The 19,109-nt window shown below is 43.6% G+C and overlaps 1 protein-coding gene and 1 long non-coding RNA gene across 2 annotated transcripts; one reads left to right on the plus strand and one right to left on the minus strand.

Moving 5' to 3' along the window:
* Positions 1-229: 229 nt before the first annotated feature.
* On the minus strand, positions 230-17,080 carry LOC131135857 (SH3 domain-binding protein 4). The gene is made up of 5 exons (XM_058082228.2): positions 16,910-17,080; positions 10,374-10,569; positions 7,609-9,959; positions 2,912-3,100; positions 230-2,644 (listed from the first exon to the last, which is right to left on the minus strand). The coding sequence occupies exons 2-5, from the start codon at positions 10,495-10,497 to the stop codon at positions 2,420-2,422; spliced, it is 2,889 nt and encodes a 962-aa protein (XP_057938211.2). The 5' UTR covers positions 10,498-10,569; positions 16,910-17,080; the 3' UTR covers positions 230-2,419.
* On the plus strand, positions 13,960-17,272 carry LOC131135859 (uncharacterized). The gene is made up of 4 exons (XR_013629581.1): positions 13,960-14,018; positions 14,093-14,191; positions 14,374-14,574; positions 16,887-17,272. It is a non-coding gene; the product is annotated as an uncharacterized LOC131135859 (long non-coding RNA).
* Positions 17,273-19,109: the final 1,837 nt, after the last annotated feature.

Raw genomic sequence — 19,109 nt, forward strand, 5'->3', positions numbered from 1 at the left:
GATAACTTTCTATGCAAATGAGTCACAGCTCAACATAAAATGCTTCATTCTTCAAGGAGTTAACACTCTTAGCTTTAACTAGCACTTGGGACAGCTTGATGGACGGATGATGTGATCACAGTGTTCGACCTCTGGGGACACCTATTAGGGATATAAGTCTGGTGAACACCACTGGGATCAATTGCTCATCTTGTTCAAGACATGGTTAAAAGTGTGAGCAAGGACGCAGGAAGATGGTGCAAATATTTACATTTATTTATATTATTTATTATCCAGGACGCAGCGCACAGACACAGCCAGGTCACATGGCATTGTGTGCCTTTTTGGCAGATGTTGATCAAAGACACAAACGGTCCATGCGGTGAAAACAACTCAAAAGCTACTTGTTTGTTTTGGAGCGTTTGCCCGTTACCATGACAGGCAAACATGGATCCTCAACTCAGACTCCAGGTGCTACACTGAAGCAGAAGCTGCTCCAATATTTGAACCTTCGGCCAGAATGAGACCAGAACCAGAGCCGTTTCTCGAGTGGTTACACATCTGAAACTCCAGAAACAAGTCAGGAAGTGAAAACGAGCTTTGATGGTCCAGTCCTTATTCTAAAAGCATCCAAAACAGAACGTACATGTCCCATACGAGGCTGGTTCTGAACGTTTGGCAGCAGGCAATTGGACAGGGTGTCCCTGAAAGTCTGGAGACATGGGCAAAAGCGCATACAGTGTAACAACGCGGTTGTCTACACAACCGAAACCAAAACTAGCCATTGCCTTCACACTTGCTTCAGACTTTGACTGGAGCCATAGGAAGAATTGGCAGTAATAAAGGATTTTTTCAATCAATAGAAGTTTGCTGACATGTTTTTCTTCCATGTGTGTATACTTTTATTTACATTATTCTGTTTCATATGATATTTAATACTCTTTTCTCACTGTGCTGCTGGTGTATATCTTCACTACAAGACTGTCAAGTTTGTGTACATGCAGAAATCTTTCTTCCGGTGGCAAACAAACTAATAAAATAACATTTAATGGCTGTGTTTTGCAATTTACTGTGGTTAATAGGTTAATACTGCTTTGTTTTCATTTTCAAACTTGTATTTTATTGAATAGGAAGTCAATGTGTACACATTAATTCTGTGTAACTAGATTTTAGTTTAACCGTCTTAAGAAAAGTATTGAAGTAGTACTTTGTCGACATAAAATTATTTTTTGTAATATATGAATAAATATTTTCTTTTTTAATGTATTGTAAAATATACATTATCATGTGTTGTTTTTATCCATCCATCAGGGATGCTGGAGCAGCTGTCTTTGGGCGGGAGGCAGGGCACACCCTGGACTGGTCGCCAGCCAATCACAGGTTTTTATATTTTATTTTTATTATTCTTTTATATTTAAATAAGCTGTTATTTTATTACTATTTATTAGGGTTGGGCGATATGTTTTATGTACCGGTATAGATTCTTTCAATTATAAGAAAATGATGTATACCGGTAGAAATGATAAAACGTAAACAAGTCGAGTGATATGACATCATGCCACGGTGGATATGTAAGATGAATTAAATGCTGTAATCGTGGAAGTATTTACTTGGCAGACAGCTCAATCGTGGCACCACATCAATATAAACACTGAACAGCCCCCTCCCAACCTAATCAGGTTGACTTGGCGATAAACCCTGGCAAAGGTTGGCTGAGTCTCCTCTTACTGAGCGTGAATGGAAGCTAGCAGGGTTAGCTTGTGTGGTTGTGTGTGCGCGAATCCGTTCCGATGATTGTGTGTTTTACGGCTTTAGTGTAAGGGACGTTTGGGACGTAAGGGACCCATGTTTGCATAAACAAAACAAGTGTCATGCAAAATATCTTCCCTATGCAGTTGGAATGGCATGGGTGACTACATCTTCTGTCATCACAAGCACAGGTATTATAGTTTGTTGAAGATTTAGTAGCAATGTGTGCAGAGGAAAAGTTAGTTTGTTACCAATAAATAAATGTGCTTTACAATTTGAGACAAAAAAATCCCCAAAATATCATGACCTATGCTAAGGTCCATATCGCCCAACCCTACTATTTATTATTTAATCAAATAAATTATTTAATGTTTTTGTTATGATGCATCCAGACTATAGGGACACCCTGTAGGTCAGTGGAAAGCTCACAAAAATAATAAATTACAAGGAATAGTGGGCTTCTGGAAGGACCACAGGAGATAGAACGTAAATAAATAGAAGACACAGCTGGAACCACATGTCGCCGTCCACAGTTTGTAACCAAGAAGTTGTTGTGCCACACTCTGATAGAAAAATACATGACGCCGCGGGCCGACGACTACAAAAAGTGTCTGAGGGAATACTGCCAGCAGTCCCGGGCACCAGGAGGCACAGGCTGGTGGTGTTGGTAGGAGGGGGGAGTCAGGCCAGCTCAGATAGCATAGTCGTCCTGAACAGCAGGGCTGAATGCGGAGCTCCGCAGGGCGTCCAGGCAGTTGACCAGGATCAGCGTCCCAGTCAGATGCTTCCAGCGTTTGGTGATGGGACTCTTCATCTTATCCAAGCCCAAGTGAAGGTCCTGGATCACGTCACGGTAACTGTCACCGATCTGTGCCGCCCATGTGACAAGGAAGTCGTATGCCGGTTTCCACATGGCCTGCAAAAAGGTCACATGATGTTTGTGCTTAGGCCTGTCATGTTTCGTTGAACTTTAGTGTTTACACTGTCTAAAAAATACACAAATGACATTATGTGGTGTAACTACTATGTGACGTTAATGCGTGTAGAAGGGAACAAGTGGTTGCACTGTCAGCAACGGCAACAGAGTGAGATGTCTCTTCCCAGTTCGATATCTAACATACAATATCACAGAACTTCCCGTGTTCACTGATAGTTGAATAAAATAATTTAAAGATGGACGCACCTCACTGTCCACCACGCCGTTTCTGTCGCGGTGTGGCGCCTCATAAGCATCCATCTGCTGGCGGGAGACTTTGGCGAGCCTCTCTGCCAGCTCCCGCCACCGTCCTGCCACCTCCACTGCCGTGGTCAGCAGCACAAAGTCCATGACCAGCCGGGCCACCAGACCCTGACAGTCCAGCTTCAAGAGTGCCTGTGGAGATGAGATATATTAGTGGTTCTGGTGTCTAAAAACATGCTAGGTTAACTGGCGACTCCAAATTGTCCATAGGTATGAATGTGAGTGTGAATGGTTGTTTGTCTATATGTGCCCTGTGATTGGCTGGCGACCAGTCCAGGGTGTACGATAAGCAGTATAGAAAATGGATGGATGGATGTGGCAGCTGGGTAAGCTAAAGACTATGGCATCATAGCGTGATATCATAGTGCAAGGGGCCAAAGAATTCAACACAGAAAAAAATAAAACAATGGAGGACATCTTTCATGTCTTCTTGCCATTGTGGAAGTGACCATTCTCTGCCCAACAAAACGACACACTTAACATTTGTGTCTCGCTCTGCACCTTTACATACTACTATTGTGCTTGAGTGTCAAAAATGGTACAGATCAGCCATTCAGTTCAAGTTCAACAATCAATCCTCAAATGTCAGCTAAATAAGGAGCTCCAACAAATTAGAATTCATCTTTCAGGTGAACCCCTGAGGAGGAAAACACCTGCTGAAAAACAGGAAGCATTGGTTGTCATGGAGACACATCACAAAACAGTTCAAGGCTGAGACGTCATCCTTGTCATGCTCGTGAGACAAAACACCATCTTATAGACTACAATTATTGGGGAAGACCCTTTTCTCTATGCGTTGCTCAAAGCAAGGTCCATAAAAGGCATGCTCGGTGGAGCTTGGTGTGGAAGAAATAGAATAGGTGTGTAGAACGTCTTTCCTGTGTCAATACTTGTCTCACTGGATGAAGGTGAAAGGTCAGATGTGTGCAGTACTGTGACAGGAAGTGAGGTGGGGGTGTGGAATGTCTAAGGATGTCTAAGGAGTGGAGGGGCTCTAACATTAAGAGTGGGAGGACAGGACATTACATACCAACAAGTTAGTTTAAATATGTTCAATAAACAGCATACACGGCCAGCATGGTGGCGATTGGTTAGCGTGCAGGCCACACAGCTAGGAGACCTGAGTTTGATTCCATCTCTGTGTGGAGTTTGCATGTTCTCCCTGTGCGTGCGTGGGTTTTCTCCGGGTACTCCGGTTTCCTCCCACATTCCAAAAACATGCTAGGCTAATTGGTGACTCCAAATTGTCCATAGGTATGAATGTGAGTGTGAATGGTTGTTTGTCTATATGTGCCCTGTGATTGGCTGGCGACCAGTCCAGGGTGTACCCCGCCTCTCGCCTGAAGACAGCTGGGATAGGCTCCAGCACACTCACGACCCTAAGCGGTAGAAAAAATGAATGAATGAAACAGTATACACTTCATCCCATGTGTCATTCACCATCATGAAACGAGTGTCACAGTGCCATCTAGTGGTGTGGCATGCAGACTGTCGCCTCATCACTCAAGTGGATGACTTTGGAGCTTGAAGGTGAACGCTGAGTCTGCAGTGACTGCAGCAGGAGTCTCATTCATTGATACGCACCGCATCAAGGCCAATATGTGTGTGTGTGTTGTTCAATCAGCCACCATTGTCCTGAAGGTCCTCAGACCCCCACTGCATCAATCAGCTTGTCGAGATGAGTCCAGCCGACATTTGACAGCCAAAAGAGGCATTTCAAGTCACCTCCCATCACAAACACAAACCAAGAGTGACCTGCGGGAGCATCTAATAAACGATCGCCATCCCATACAAGTCTTCCCTCTCCAACACTCAATCTCCGCCCGATTACTTTTCTATCTCATCTTTATTTTCCATCCTACTTCAACCATTCACTGCATCTCAGTTCCATCAACGTTTGTCCAGCCATGTTCCTTATGTCTCATTATGTCCACAAGAAGACTGGTGTGACCCCCTGACCCTCTCTCTGATGAGCTGAAATAAGTGGCAAATTCTGAAAAGTTCCACCGCCCTCTCTGTCTCTGTCTCTCTGAGTGGGTCATCAGAAAAAAAAGGCAGTGATGCTAAAAAAATGCAGAACCAAAGATGGAAAAATGAGACTAAATGAAAACAAAAGGGGACTCTTACACCTTTTCTACTGTGACCGGTTCTGAGCTGGGTCAGAGTAGGTTTTCAGAGCTTTGGTTTTCTATTGTCATAGAAAACTGAACCGTTTGCATAATAAAGGGGGGGAGGTGTTGACTCAAGTAAAAGCCAGACTCTTACTTCTGTTTCAACTTCATTGATCATATTTGTAAATATAAGGCGACTAATTAGGTCCTCCTAATATGTTCCCCCCTAATAAATATAGGGGATCCACGCCACGGTGGACGTTCGAAACTCCGCTTGGGCATCTCTGTGTGGAGTTTGCATGTTTTCCTCCAGGTCCTCCCACATTCCAAAAACATGCTAGGTTAATTGGCAACTCAAAGTTGTCCATAGGTATGAATGTGAGTGTGAATGGTTGTTTGCCTGTATAAGCTGCATAGAAAATGGATGGATCAAGGGGGCAAATGGGAGGGACCAGGATCTAGTATTGTGAGGGAAGGCGCCTACTGGTCCACAACTGGAGCTTCTGTTTAGTTTATGAACAATGAGGCAGGAAACATCTGCAGGCCTGAGTTGCACCTGAGCCTTCATCCTTCACAATCAAAAACTTTTGAGGTCTTCTTGGACCCCCTATCAGGGAGCAGGACTTGAGTATCTTCTACAACATGTCAGCAACTCATGACCCGAGGGGAAGTTTGGACTGGAGCCAGGCTAGGCACAGTCAGTCAGAACTACAGTGAGTAAAAAAAAAAAAAAAAAAAAAAGGACAGGACTTACTCCTCTGACCACAAACAATCAAAGCTGCTAAAAATAGACTTCCTCTCACAACCAATCAGGGAATGTCTCCTCTTCCCCGGGGATGAGAGCAGGATCTAACACTCACAAGTGGACCCACGTTCCACCCAAGCTCCAAAACCAACACAAGCAGCACACAGTAAGCTCCCACTACAAACATTCATGCACCACAACGTCTCCACCTTCTTGTATGCTCTTTTCCATTCTACAATTTGTGTCTATAAATGTCTCTGACTTTAATTACAGTGTTGTTTCTTCAACTGAATGACCTCTGACCTCTGTTCTACTGACAAAAGACACATGCGGTGTTGGCCTGGACACGGGTCATCTTACTTTACACCTTTGCACTTTATTAAGCTCGTTTGTCACCTTCTGAGCGCATTAAAGTGGACTCTGAATAAGTATAAAACTCTACATTCTTCCCCGGCCTTTGTTTTGTTGCTTTCGTACAAACTCACTGAAACACTAACTTCAGCAGACACTGCATCAAAGCACAGTCAACTAGCATGACTGGACATGACAGCATACCAGAGTAGTAAATGGGAGCCAAATAAAAAGTGATAAAAGAACATAAATAAAACTTTTTGGCAAAGTGCAAAACAACACCCGGTTCAGTGCACCAGTTAACCATTAACACACTGGTAGTGTTTCCCATCATACCTGTCAATATTTGGATTTGAAAATATGGGGAAAATCCTGGGAAAATAAGGAATGCATGTAATCCAATGTTTATTGAGTGCTGCTTCTTTAGGCTTCTAAAATTTGAAAATAAGGGAAAATTACTGGACTAGGAAGACACAGGACAAGAAGTGCAAAATATGTGATTTTCTCTGAAAAACGGGATGGGATCGATCAAATAATCGTCAAATTGGCATAACTGTCAATTACAAATGTGCATGTCATTTTTGGATTCCCCTCTCAGTCCCCCCACGAGTCCCATTATGTGTTTATGAGGAGGGCTACAGGCTACAGCTATAGTTTTATAAACAATGTAGTAGCAGCTAGGCATAATATAGCATGCTCAATTAAGCATTTAAACTCGACTTTACGACTGGTCATCTTTCCTATTATAGCTGATGACTTCTTGTCATTCTGTGAGAGTTTCCCAGAGTAATGCTGCTTAAAATGCTTGATGAGTTTGGTCGTATTCAACTTCCCCAGTTCTGTGCCACCACAGGAAATGTATGCATGACAAGGTTTGCACTCAGTTGCAGCATCTTTTTTGGACTGTAACAAAAACTACACCCAGCCGACATAGCTCCTACTTATGCTTAACACGTTAGCACACAATGTTGTTGCAATTATGTTGGCTCTATTCAGTCACTGTTGGGTAGACCTGCTGGAGCGGATGCTGGCGTGCCAATATCGGAGGTTTTCAATGCGGGCTGATTTAATCTGATTTTCAGTTTTTTTTTCTCATAGCGTCCCAATATCTGCATGTTATGTCAGCTGTGTGTGATAGGATTGGGACCCCCAGAGTACAGATGCTCGACATTGGCTTTCTTACCAATATCCAATATTGTCTTCGTAAAACAGGCATGCTACTTACAATATAAGAATTTAGTTAATTTTCAGTTGGCAGTACAAAGACAGTGGTGTCATGGCCACAACATTAGGTACACCTGCACAGCAGCTGCATCAAATGACTTTGTAGTAACATGCAAGAGGCCTCCACTGACAAAGTCAATTACAAGCAAGTGAAAGTAAAACTACAATGTAGTATGTACAGCGAACAAAACATTAGTGTAGTGACGTACCGTCAAAAGCTCCTTCTGGAAGGACTTGCGTTCCTTGCTGTCTGCATTATTGCAGTCTTCCTTCAGCTTCTCCAGTACACATGCCACTCGCTCGGGTTCACTGTCCAGTTCTGCTCTGCAAAAATGCGTCAAGGGTAGGTTCTCATATCCAAGGGCGTCGGCGAACGCTCGCCAGTTGCCAATGTTCTCCATCAGGATGGTCCTGACGGAGGCATAGATGTAGGTTAAGAACTTGCAGGGCCTCAGTACCTGCTCCAGCAACAAGGATGTAGTAAGCTCTGGCCCGCTGAAGTAAATGGGCTTAACTTTTCCGACCACCAGCACGTTCTTCGTGTGGACGAGACCCATCCGGCCTTGGTAGTAGCCAATGTACCATTCTTTGGTCCACAACTGACCCTTCAGCTTGATCTTCTCTTCACTCAGCAGAGCAACAAAATCACCTTTCTTGTACTCCAGCAGGTAGCTATTCTTGGTCTGTCTGATGACCGTCTTGATCAGCTTTCCAAACTTCAAGTTGTTTATTCTCCTGTCCTGGAAGACAGGATACTTGGTGGCTACGGCCAGTGGAGACAAGACGATCTTGCCCACCTCTTTTTTCTTGAGGAAGCGCCGCTGCATGGACGTCTTGGGGCCAGTTTTGGGTGGTGGTGGCGGTGTCTGCACACAAAACTGTGCCAGAATGACATCCAGGTCGTCTTTGACCTGAATCCTCAAGGTGAAGTCAGAAACATCTGCAGAGTTGCGGGAGGTTATAAGATAAACCAGCCGGCTTACTTTGCCCAGTTTGATCTGGAAGCCACGCACCACCTTGGCCTGCTCACTGGCTTTCACCTCGTAGTTGGCCATGTTGGAGTACACCCCAACACGCAGGTCCTGCGTCCTGGACAGGACAAATTGGTGCTTCCCCCACAGCTGCAGCACTACAGGTGGTGCCGCCTGGGCCTGCTTACCCACCTCGTTCACCAACAGAGATTTTGGCGCACAATCATGACCAAACATGGCGACCACTGTTTTGAAAGAGGGGTGAATGTGTTTGGGGCCGTATACACCTAAAGTAATCTTTTTGACAACGTGATCCCACACTGTGGAGTCTGGAGACGTGGTCTGGGATTGTGCCACCACACACACATACATGCAAGGCTCCAGGTTGTCCAGAGACACTTGGACTGTATCCCCATACAGGTAAGTGTGTGGAATACAATTGTAAGGCCCTTCTTTACAGTCGCTCCTGACACACAGAATCTCTGTCATGTCCTTGTTCTCTGCTTTGACCACAACGGACACTTTCATCTCCAAGGTGATGGTGGTTTTTGTCTCCATGTTGCTGAGCTTGAGCTCCACTACAGGGCTGGAGGTGCTGCAGCGGTCGTTGTTCAGTTCCAGTGGCGGGTCCAGCAGAGCTTTGATGGAGATCTGCTGGGTGTCCCCCTCCGCTACGTGGCCCTCAGGGATGTGGACACTGATGTTCGTGTCGGGAAGCTGGACAGCACCCCCTGAGCTGTCCAACCGGCAGACAATGTTGGTCTCTACCGGCTGTGTTTGACCCCAGCCTGGGTTTTGACCTAGGGAGTCCAAGTCGTGGCATGACCTGGCGAGCTTGCGGTGAGTAAGCCACGCGGTCCGGAAATCCTCCCTACTCTGGAACTGCTCTGGCGCCGGCGCTTTAAGGTTGCTGAAAAAACTGCTGGACATTTGAGGGTTGTCTGACTGTGCCTGCAGGATAGACATGTCAGACAGACTGTAGGACCGCTTGCTTCTAAAGAAAGGGTTGTCTCTTCGCAGTGACTGTCCCATACCTCCTGTGGGACTTAGAGGGTTGAAAAGGCTGCCGCCAAATCCATTGAGGTCGGCGGTGCTGCTAACGGACTCTGGTCCCGATGGAGTGTCAAACAAAAGAAGATCAACTGATTTCTCATTGCTGTTCTGGTCCAGGGAGCTCTGAGGACCCCCGTGTAGAAAAGGGTTGGTCGAGGTATGTGTTGTTGTGAAAGGATTGCCATTATGTAAGGTGGTCGGCTTCAAAATCGCGCCAGCCCACTCCCCTAGAAGGTCCATTTCTGTGGCCGCTTCCTCCTTGCCATCACCCACAGTGTCGATCATCCCGCTGTCACTGAAGGACGAGTCTCTGAAGTTGATGGGCTCCACGTATGCAGCTGGGATGTAACCCATCTCTGTGTTGTTATGCGCGTACCACCACTCGCCTCCTGATGTGTCCAGAACGTAGAGGCGGTCCCCTTTAGAGAACTTTAGGGTGGTGAAGCTGGATGGACAGTAGTCTTTGATGGCCACCACCTCTCTGGCAGTTCCAAAGGAGGCGGTTGCATCCAGACGTAAGGCACTGGGAGAAGGCACTGGAGAGACAAGACCAAAGACAGTGTCACTTAAAATCGAATGGGAAATGAAGTGAAACCAGGAAAAAGATAAAGAGAATTTAAGATTAATCGAGTAATCGGAAACAACATATTTAAATTCACATTGTGCATAGTGTCACTGGTGGTTAATTTTTTAACCTGGTTTCTTCAGTTTATTTTTTCTCTTTAATACAAACTAAATGACACAACTAAAGGTACACTTGTTTAACAAAATTTCATCAAAACATCAAAAATAGCTTGTTAGAGTGTAATTTCTTCATAATAACCAAAATCACTATGCCATTGTACTGCAAAAGAACTTGTTTTTAGGCATCCCATGAATAACCTAGTGTTGGTTTGTCCTGACAGTGTCAATAAGACAGCTAGTAACTAGTTAGCATCGGCGCAGCTGACCTTTGACATCAATGAGACTGGACTCGGACACGCCCTCACTAAGGTCAATGAGCGTCCCCTCAGACTTGCAGCGAGGGAGCGAAGCGTTGTTATTGGCCGAGGCTCTGATCCGATGGGCGGCCATGATTGGATCTCCTCCTCCTGCTCCTCGTTCAAGTGGGTTCTCTAGTGGGATGTCAGCGGCCACCCCTCATCTCTGAAAGACACCAGAGATATTTTCTAACATGAACGTTATTGCTCATCCATATTTAAGTTGTGCTGTTCATCCATTATTCATCACCAGCAGAGGCCTTTTGATCAGCATCTCCTAATTGGACATGTTTACCACCAAGCAGCTACATTTTCAATTGGCTGCTATCAAGCAGACTCACTTTCAAGCCTTCTGAGCAACGTAGAGCCTCTCCGTGCTACATCATGTATGGAACACAATAATACCTTTTAATCTCAACGCCTGTTTTCATATTTATAGACATCACTAGCGGAAGTTAGCATTTTTAACCCTGTTAGCATGCTTGTAAATGTTTCCCACAAGCACAAGTGGCAGTAAGTTGTTTATTAACATTAGCATGACTGGTGTGAAGGTAAAAAAATGTCCTCCTTCCTTCTTATCAGAATTTAGCACAGGTTAAGTTTGTTCATGATTTTTCTAAGCGGATATTAAGCTCTTTATGTAAAAACCAAACGGGCTACTGTCAGCCAAACTAGGCCAAAACCACATCAGCAAACTCAACTGTCCTCCTGCACCCACACACACAGACACAGTCAAGTCTGTCACGTTCACAGGCAGTCGGAAATCACAAATGTCTTGAACACTACACATTACTTATTTAACTTTTTATTACTGTTTCATTTGATTCTTGTACTTAGTGTTTTTGTGTCCTTCACGTATGTTGTGTACAATGTGGAAGACTTAAGTGTTCATTTCTGTATGAGTTCTGACTTATTCTTCTCTCCTTTTTAATAGTGAGTTTCAATCAGTTGACAGACCCTTGTCAAAAGTATCAAAAATATCTGCCAGCTGTTTTCTACCCACTTCTCAATTGCACAACAATTAAAAAAAATAGTTTTGCCTGCATGGCCAAGATGGGGATGATTGAGTGTCTAATACTGTAGACTCACCATTTTGACAAATTCTGATCACAGAGTGTGCTGCATTTTGCCATATTTTGCCACGTGAACACACTCACACACTCAAACGACTAAATATAAGTATAGAAGTGTGCTAATTGAGACACAGCTACAGACAAATAATGCCGAGAAGGGATGGATCAGTAAAGGTGGACACATTGATTTGAACTGTGCACTCAGCTACCTGTGTGTCATTGTGTCTCTGTCATCTTTGTCTGTCACCATGTTTGCTTCAAACAAATATGCTGACAGACAAAGATGTGAGAGGACAGATGTGGGTCAGTGGAACACAGCAGCAGACGCCATCGTTCATAATTCATAAGCCTGTGCTGCGAGTTGCATCACTCACTACACAATCAAACTACACGTTAAATTGGATCTATGATCAATGGATCTACAATGGAAGTGTATTGTGTACTCTACATTGTTGCTTTTCCTTCTGATTTAACCTTTTTTTTCTTTCAAGCAGACAAGCAGTAAGGCAGCCTGTCATGTGGAAAACAAGCAAGCAGGAGCTTTTTAATGGACGGCATCTCCATGGTAACTGAACCTCTGGATCAGAGGAAAACATAAAAGCAGGATTTTTTGCAGGATGCTCAAGTCCTTCAGCGGTTCACATCCAAACAGTACAAGAGAGTATGTAAGTATAATAAACTACATATGTAGATTATTATAGCTTATTATTTATTTTATATTGCATATTCTTTATGTACATATTAAACACAATTAGTTTGAAACTATTTAAAATATTAAAAAAAAAAATTCGCTGCTCTTTATTTTGATAAATGCATTGCCTGCTGGCACTTCCACATATATGACTAATAGACGTTCACTTGTTTCTTATTATTGAGAGAATGGAAAATACTATGTAAAATGTGTAATCAATAGCATATTGATCCCATAGGCGAGCTACAAGTGGCTATCACATTTATCGAATAAAAGCAAACTTACTTTTGTAAGTAAGTAAGTAAATAATAGTAAGTAAGTCAGTAAATAATAATTTTCAAAAGCTGTCCCTCTCGATATCGGCCATTTTTGATGCCGCACAGAATATTGTGTCCTAGAATTATATAAACATGGTATCTAACAAAGGAAAGATTAGCCTCTCATCTATACTTAAAAAAAAACTTGTTTGTAAGTTTAGTGTTCTATTCAAACATGACAAGTGTATTTAATGACAAATTAAAAAAGCACACTGAGTGATGTGCTGTGTAAACAAAGTACAATTTAAATGTTGGCAGTCACATTAAACACAAATAGCTCACTCTCCTCTTATTTTCAAAGTAGTTTTAAGAGTCCTGCGAGTTGCTGTGCGATCATAATCCTGGACTGTGAATTTATACAGGACATATTTCTATAACAAATATTCAATTGTTATTGTGTTAACTGTGTTATTTTGAACTAAAAATAAATTAATTTCCCATGTATTCATATTACTCTAAAGCTGGCATTTAAATTAAATTACGTAAGTTTGTGTCAAGTACAAAATCGTGTCAAGTGCTCTCAGCACTTAAATTTAAAAAAATTGTATTTGTCAAAATAAAAACACGGCCCACCACCACAGCTTCCAAAAATCCACAGGGAAACCCTGAAAAAGCACTGACAATTTCATTTCATCTTGGTTTCAGTCCTAAATGTGTGCTTCCTTCCAGACATGTTCATATCTGGGTGGTCCAATGTAGCTATCAGCTGGACCACCCAGAATACAACACAATACGCGAGAAAACCAAAACAAAAGACCGTAGACCCATCCCAAACAAATGTCCACCTGTTAAGGAATGACATATTTTGTGATGTCCTCCTTTAGGATCTCGCTAGGACCCCTTCATGGTAAATGACTTATTTGGGTAGAGTCCAGATGGGACTGTTTTGGGTTCTGGTGTCTCAGCAACACAGATATCTGGCCTGGATACAGGGTTGAGAGTGAAAGTGTCAACCGATAGCGAGCTAATGACTGTAGTGAGGAACTGTCAAACAGTTCTCCCTTCCTGTGGAGGCCCATACAATGAACCCACCCTTCAGCCCATCCCAGAACTGTAAGACAACCCTGGTGTGAAATAAAATCACTGACCCCAGTCAACTAAACAGCCCTTTCTCACATCCTGTGGAGAATGACGTCCCAGAGGAAGGACTGACCACCTTGCAAGGAAACCCAGAAGCAGAGAAATTGGGTGGGAGTTATTATTCAGAAGGAAGAAAAGTAATAAAAAACTCAAGACATTGAGATGGGGAAGTCTTAACATACAAGCTCACATCCACTCTGGGGCATATTTGCATAGTAGCTGAAGATTGCTATGTTATGCTATGATATATTAACATTTCCAAGGTTGTTTCTGACAGAACTGACAGTCCCATGAGCAGTGGAAGAACAACGGAAAGTGGGGGTCCACTTCATCCCTCAGAGGTCACGCAGTCCCAACCTTCACCCTACAGCAATAAAAGCATCTGGTCTCACTGCAATAAAAGCATCCTGGTGGTCAGAGAAGGGGCTCCTTTGCCGGGAAGACAAATCAGGAAGTGAGGAACTAAGAAGGAAATGCCTTTGTGATGATGTCTGTAAGGGAGGGTCCTCTTTCATTTTTGCATTCCAGACATCAGAAGTTGGTGCTGGAGGAGTGCTAGTTGACGTCCATGACCAGAAAGGTCTTTAATATCATCTGGAATCAGCTAATTTGGACAACACAGTGTAGGTAAGGCACATTGTCCTTGAGATGTATTAGCACTTGTACGCTAACCTGAAACTTGTTTGAGCTGTGTTAATAGTAGCAGCTAGCTGACAACGTGTAAGTACTTCACCATCATGGCTGCCTAAATGGAAGCAGTCAAAGACAGTAAACATTTAGTTCCTGATCTTGGACGCTGTGTGTTCCAGAACCACGCGGGGACTCGCCTCGAAGCCGCAAGCATGCAGAGACATCTCAGCTGAACCAGCACACAAAGTCACATGATGTCAAACAAACTTATCCAATTGAGTCAACACCACCGTAGCCTGAGGCAACCAGTGTCCTGGCCCGAGAAGCCCTTTTTATGCCACCATCAGCCAAAAAGAGTTTTGTTATGAACGCCCTGACATGTGAGTACATTTGGTGTTTGTAATAATAATAGATTCCATGATTTTTAACTTCAATCAAGATGTTGGGAGACAGAGGCAATTTCCGGAGGTCGGCAGCTCGGAGCACACGATAAAACATATCCAAAGAAGGTTCTGTGTGCTTCCAAAGTGAGCAGGAGCTCAGGGTTCAGGCCGGGAGGAATGTGAGGAATGTCGAGCTGCAGATGAGATCATGAATTATTCAAAGGTGGAGAGCGGAGACAACATCAGCGTCATGGTGACCAAGAGGAGCCAACCCTTTTGTCATTTTGCTCTCATTGTTGTCCGTCTTGCACTGACACACCGCCATGATGACATCACAAACACACACATACATTGTTCAGCCATCTTGCAGGGAGGTGTGAGATAAATACTACTCACTCATAAGGCCGTTGACATCATTGTTTACATTTTTTAGACATCTAAGTGTAAGTTTGGTAGGACTGCTGTGGCTCAGTCAGGTGAACTCTAACATTTGCTGACGACAGCCTGAAAACGCAAACAATTACAAACAAGTCTGGATGTCAACAAAGACAACAAACAAAACAACAATGTTGTACTGTTGTAGTGTAGTCTCCATTCATGTGCACCTTTACTACACTACTACCGTGTCACATGACCCATATAGAAACTGAGGAGTTGACTCACGTGCAAGCAGGCAGCAGGTGAACAAACAAACATGTCTGCATCAGGACCGAGCAGCCCAAACAATACCAGCCTGCGACGTGACCAGGAGGTGTATGCTAACCCCCCGCTGGGGAAGGAGGAGGTGGAGGGTTGAGGCTTATCTAAGATCACATGTGTTCATTTAAACAATGAGCTCCATTCAAGAGAGGCACAACTTTCTCCAAACATCCACAGAACCATCCCGGTGATGTTGTCAGCTGACGTCCAACACGTTCCACTTTCTCACACAGTTTTTTTTCATGTTTGCTTGTTAGTCACAACAATTCAGTTGTGGAGGGGAAAACGCTGCTTTGTTATGTTATTGTTGTCACTCCAAGATGCTGCATTACCATGGCAATGCTCTTTGACTACCCATCTGTCAATCAGCGTTATTACTTGCTACCATGGTCTTCGTTTAACTCCTCCCTGCTTCTATTTGAAACCTGTCAATCATGCTGCAGTCTACAAAACTGGGAAGTGGACCATTCAAACATTCAGGGATGAGAAAGAGTCGAGAATTAGCCTAAGTTCACCTAAAATCTACTGAAGGTGTGCCAATTTAGATTATATATAAATAATACAGTCAGGAGCACTCTTTTTTACTGTAAAAACACCAGTCAAAGAGCTTCTATACGACAAGAGCAGCTGCTGTTCTTAAGAACCTACTGCAAAGACATCAGAGATTATCAACTAGTGGGTCACGACCCGGACACGTTTTCACAGGGTTCCCGGTCTTCGGTAGAGATGCGAGTCTCATGAACAATTCTTCAACATTCAAGCTACTCCCTAGTAACGTTACCTACTGGTGCTGATAATGTGTTGTTAGTTTTGAAAAGTTAACACTAGGTTATAAATCATGCCTCGCACGTGTATTGTTGTGAAGGTTGTGGCAATAAGCCGAAAAGTCAACTTTAAGATTCCCCATGCTATCAACAAAACAACGTACATTGTTAGCTAGCTCATATTAACTTATTTTCTGGCGTTATAATGTGTGTTCATGTTTCACATGAGTATTGTGAATAATGGACAAATTTACAAAAAAGTGTAGTTCCCCTTTAAGAACTTAAAGCATAAATGCTACCCAAAGATCCTCTATTTTTGACAGGACCAGTCTGCTGTTTTGTCATGTCATTCCCAGGATATATTTGATATATTTGATATATTCCCACTTTTATCGAACGCAGATCGTCTTTTGGTATCAACGCGTCACCCCCTGGCGGCCTTATGTATAACCACATATTCACTCTTGCATCTAGCAGCGCCAAAAGATGTCCAAATGGACTTCGGTCACTAAGATAATCTAGCTAATCAAGAGTGATGATGATGATAATGAATTCCAAGCGGGTGTAGCGTCGTTACATCTTATCTCCATGGCAACCACAAGCAATGGCCGCCTGCTAAGGACACTTCCATGTTGATGAGCTGCTTGATTCCAGACTCTTTTTCTATCCTGACCAGAGAAAGCCAGGACTCCCACAGTCACTGTGAAAACAACTTGGACACAGCGTCCACGTCCACGTAGATGTTTTAAAGAGGACGGTGTCCTCAGCGTGAGACAGAAACTTTCACTAAATTCTTCACACTTTGGCGTCTTTTCGACTCTCTCTGCCCGCATTGACGACGACAAGAAGAAGCAAAGATGGCAGCTCACCTCCATTAACCACCAACCACCGCACGGCCCGTCTCCCACCGCCAGCCAGGCGCCCTGAAGCCGAGCAGCCGCCGTCGAGAGAAGCTTGTATGTCCGCCTGCCTGCTGGAGGCTGAGTGGCCGCCTGAGCCCCGCCAGGCCAGCGGCCAGCCCGGCTGATGTCACCGGGCCGGGGAGGGGCTCAGGCGGGTACAGCCCTTCCCCACCACCATCGTCATCAACACACACACATCATTATGTTATATGCGACAAAAACATGCATAATCTGAATATAAAACTTAATCATGTAAACAACACCCCGCAAATACACTACAGTCACAATACATTAATTAAATTACACTATAACTTTAATAAAATGCCCAAACCCTCTTATGAAGTATTTTAATCAATGTTATTATATTGCAAGAGGATAATTGCACTTCCTGTATAGGTTGTACAATCAATTTATGACAAAACGCTTAACATTAACATTTCTTTTAACATTGCTCTATTTTCCACCATCCATGGATGGATAGATGGATAATAAAATATATAACACTATAAAATATTTTTTTTATTAATAATATATTTTGCATATTCATTCATTCATTCATTCATTCATTTTCTACCGCTTTTCCTCACGAGGGTCGCGGGGGACAAACAACCATTCACACTCACATTCATACCTATGGACAATTTGAAGTCGCCAATTAACCTAGCATGTTTTTGGAATGTGGGAGGAAACCGGAGTACCCGGAGAAAACCCACGCATGCACATGGAGAACATGCAAACTCCACACAGAGATGGCCAAGGGTGGAATTTAACCCTGGTCTCCTAGCTGTGAGGTCTGCACGCTAACCACTAGACCACCGTGCCGCCTATTTAGATTATATTTATTAAAAATGTTGAAAAAATATGTCTTTACATTTGTTGTAATTGTTTAATACAGTGCAGTGTATGCATTTTTTGTGTTGTCATAGTTGAAATCAAATAAGCTAAAAGAGCAGAAGCATAAAATGGACATTGTAAAGTATGTGCATACCCATGTGCCTCCAACAGACGCTAAAGTGGGCCAGCCCTCCTTCCAAAGTGGGACTCAGCGTCAGGACATGTCACTTCCAGCTGTTCCTGGTAAATAAAGGCAGGAAGAATCCAAACAAAGCTGAGAAGCTGCAGCACTTCCTGCTTGGGAACGTAGTCTGTGTGAATGTTCCTAACTAAACGTGACCTACAACATGCTGGAAGTGGAATTAAAGCCTACAATCAACTTTGATGTCATTATATATATATAAAAAAAAGCAAAGTTTACCCTCAGTGAGCACTTTCAAATGTGGTTGTTGGTCAAGAACATGGCTGTTTTTAAAAACATATACTTTTCTATGCATTTTGGCCTTTCATCTCTGTCACACACATGCACCCCCACACCCACACACACAGTGTTGTAAGTCACTTAAAACATCTGGAAAAGTCCTCTTCTTTGTACAGAATTGTCTCCTTCGTCCACTTTCTGTTTTTGGTTTATGTTTAAGTTAACTTTATATTTGATATACTGTACGTTTAGGCTGAATCCCAATTCTACCCCTTACCCCTCGTCTTCCCCCTTACCCCAGGTTTTGCTCGTTCACGAGAATCAGGTGGTGTCCCAATTCTCCTTAAATTGAGGGGTAAGTGCTAAGGGGTGTACAGCCCTAGACACCAAGGGTGGTCGGGAAGCAGACTTGAAATGAAGGGGTAGGCAGAGCTACAAAACCCGGTGTGATATGTTTGTTTGGCACTATTTTGTTGAGAGTACGGTTACACGGTTCATTAAAACTAATAAAGGCGGAACCTCACGGCACTCTGGTTCTGGTCAATGCGGGGTATTGTGGCTACCTGCGTTAAAAAGAGAAAAAACATGTCTCCTGTCTCATATGTATCTTGCGACTGCAGGCACAGGAGGAGGCTCCTCCCATGCGAATGGTGGGCAACCTGCTGCAGAAGAGCCAACAGGTTATGGGCCCAGGAGTGTCTCAGGCACAGTGGTGCACAACAGGGGCCTGCCACCGCGATTTGATGGAGACAAAGCCCGTTATCACATCTGGAAAGCAAAGTTTTTAGAGTACTTGAGGATCATTGTTGCTATCCTTGGGAGCAATTTAGCGGCAGGAGTTAATGCAGAGGAGGGTGCAGAAGAAGTTTGGTAACTGGGCTGCACGGTGTGGATGGTTAGCGCGCAGGCCAC

The sequence above is a fragment of the Doryrhamphus excisus genome, linkage group LG12 (genome assembly GCF_037039965.1).
Source record: "Doryrhamphus excisus strain RoL-2023G ecotype Guam linkage group LG12, RoL_Dexc_Guam_v1.1, whole genome shotgun sequence".
In the NCBI taxonomy this organism is placed as follows: domain Eukaryota; kingdom Metazoa; phylum Chordata; class Actinopteri; order Syngnathiformes; family Syngnathidae; genus Doryrhamphus; species Doryrhamphus excisus.

Excerpts from the sequence above, each read along its gene's own strand:
- LOC131135857 (XM_058082228.2), bottom strand. The coding sequence starts at position 10,497 with ATGGCCGCCCATCGGATCAGAGCCTCGGCCAATAACAACGCTTCGCTC. Across the intron at positions 9,960-10,373 it reads CAGTCTCATTGATGTCAAAG|TGCCTTCTCCCAGTGCCTTA; the intron begins GTCAGCTGCGCC and ends TTGTCTCTCCAG. Across the intron at positions 3,101-7,608 it reads TCCAGAAGGAGCTTTTGACG|GCACTCTTGAAGCTGGACTG; the intron begins GTACGTCACTAC and ends TCATCTCCACAG.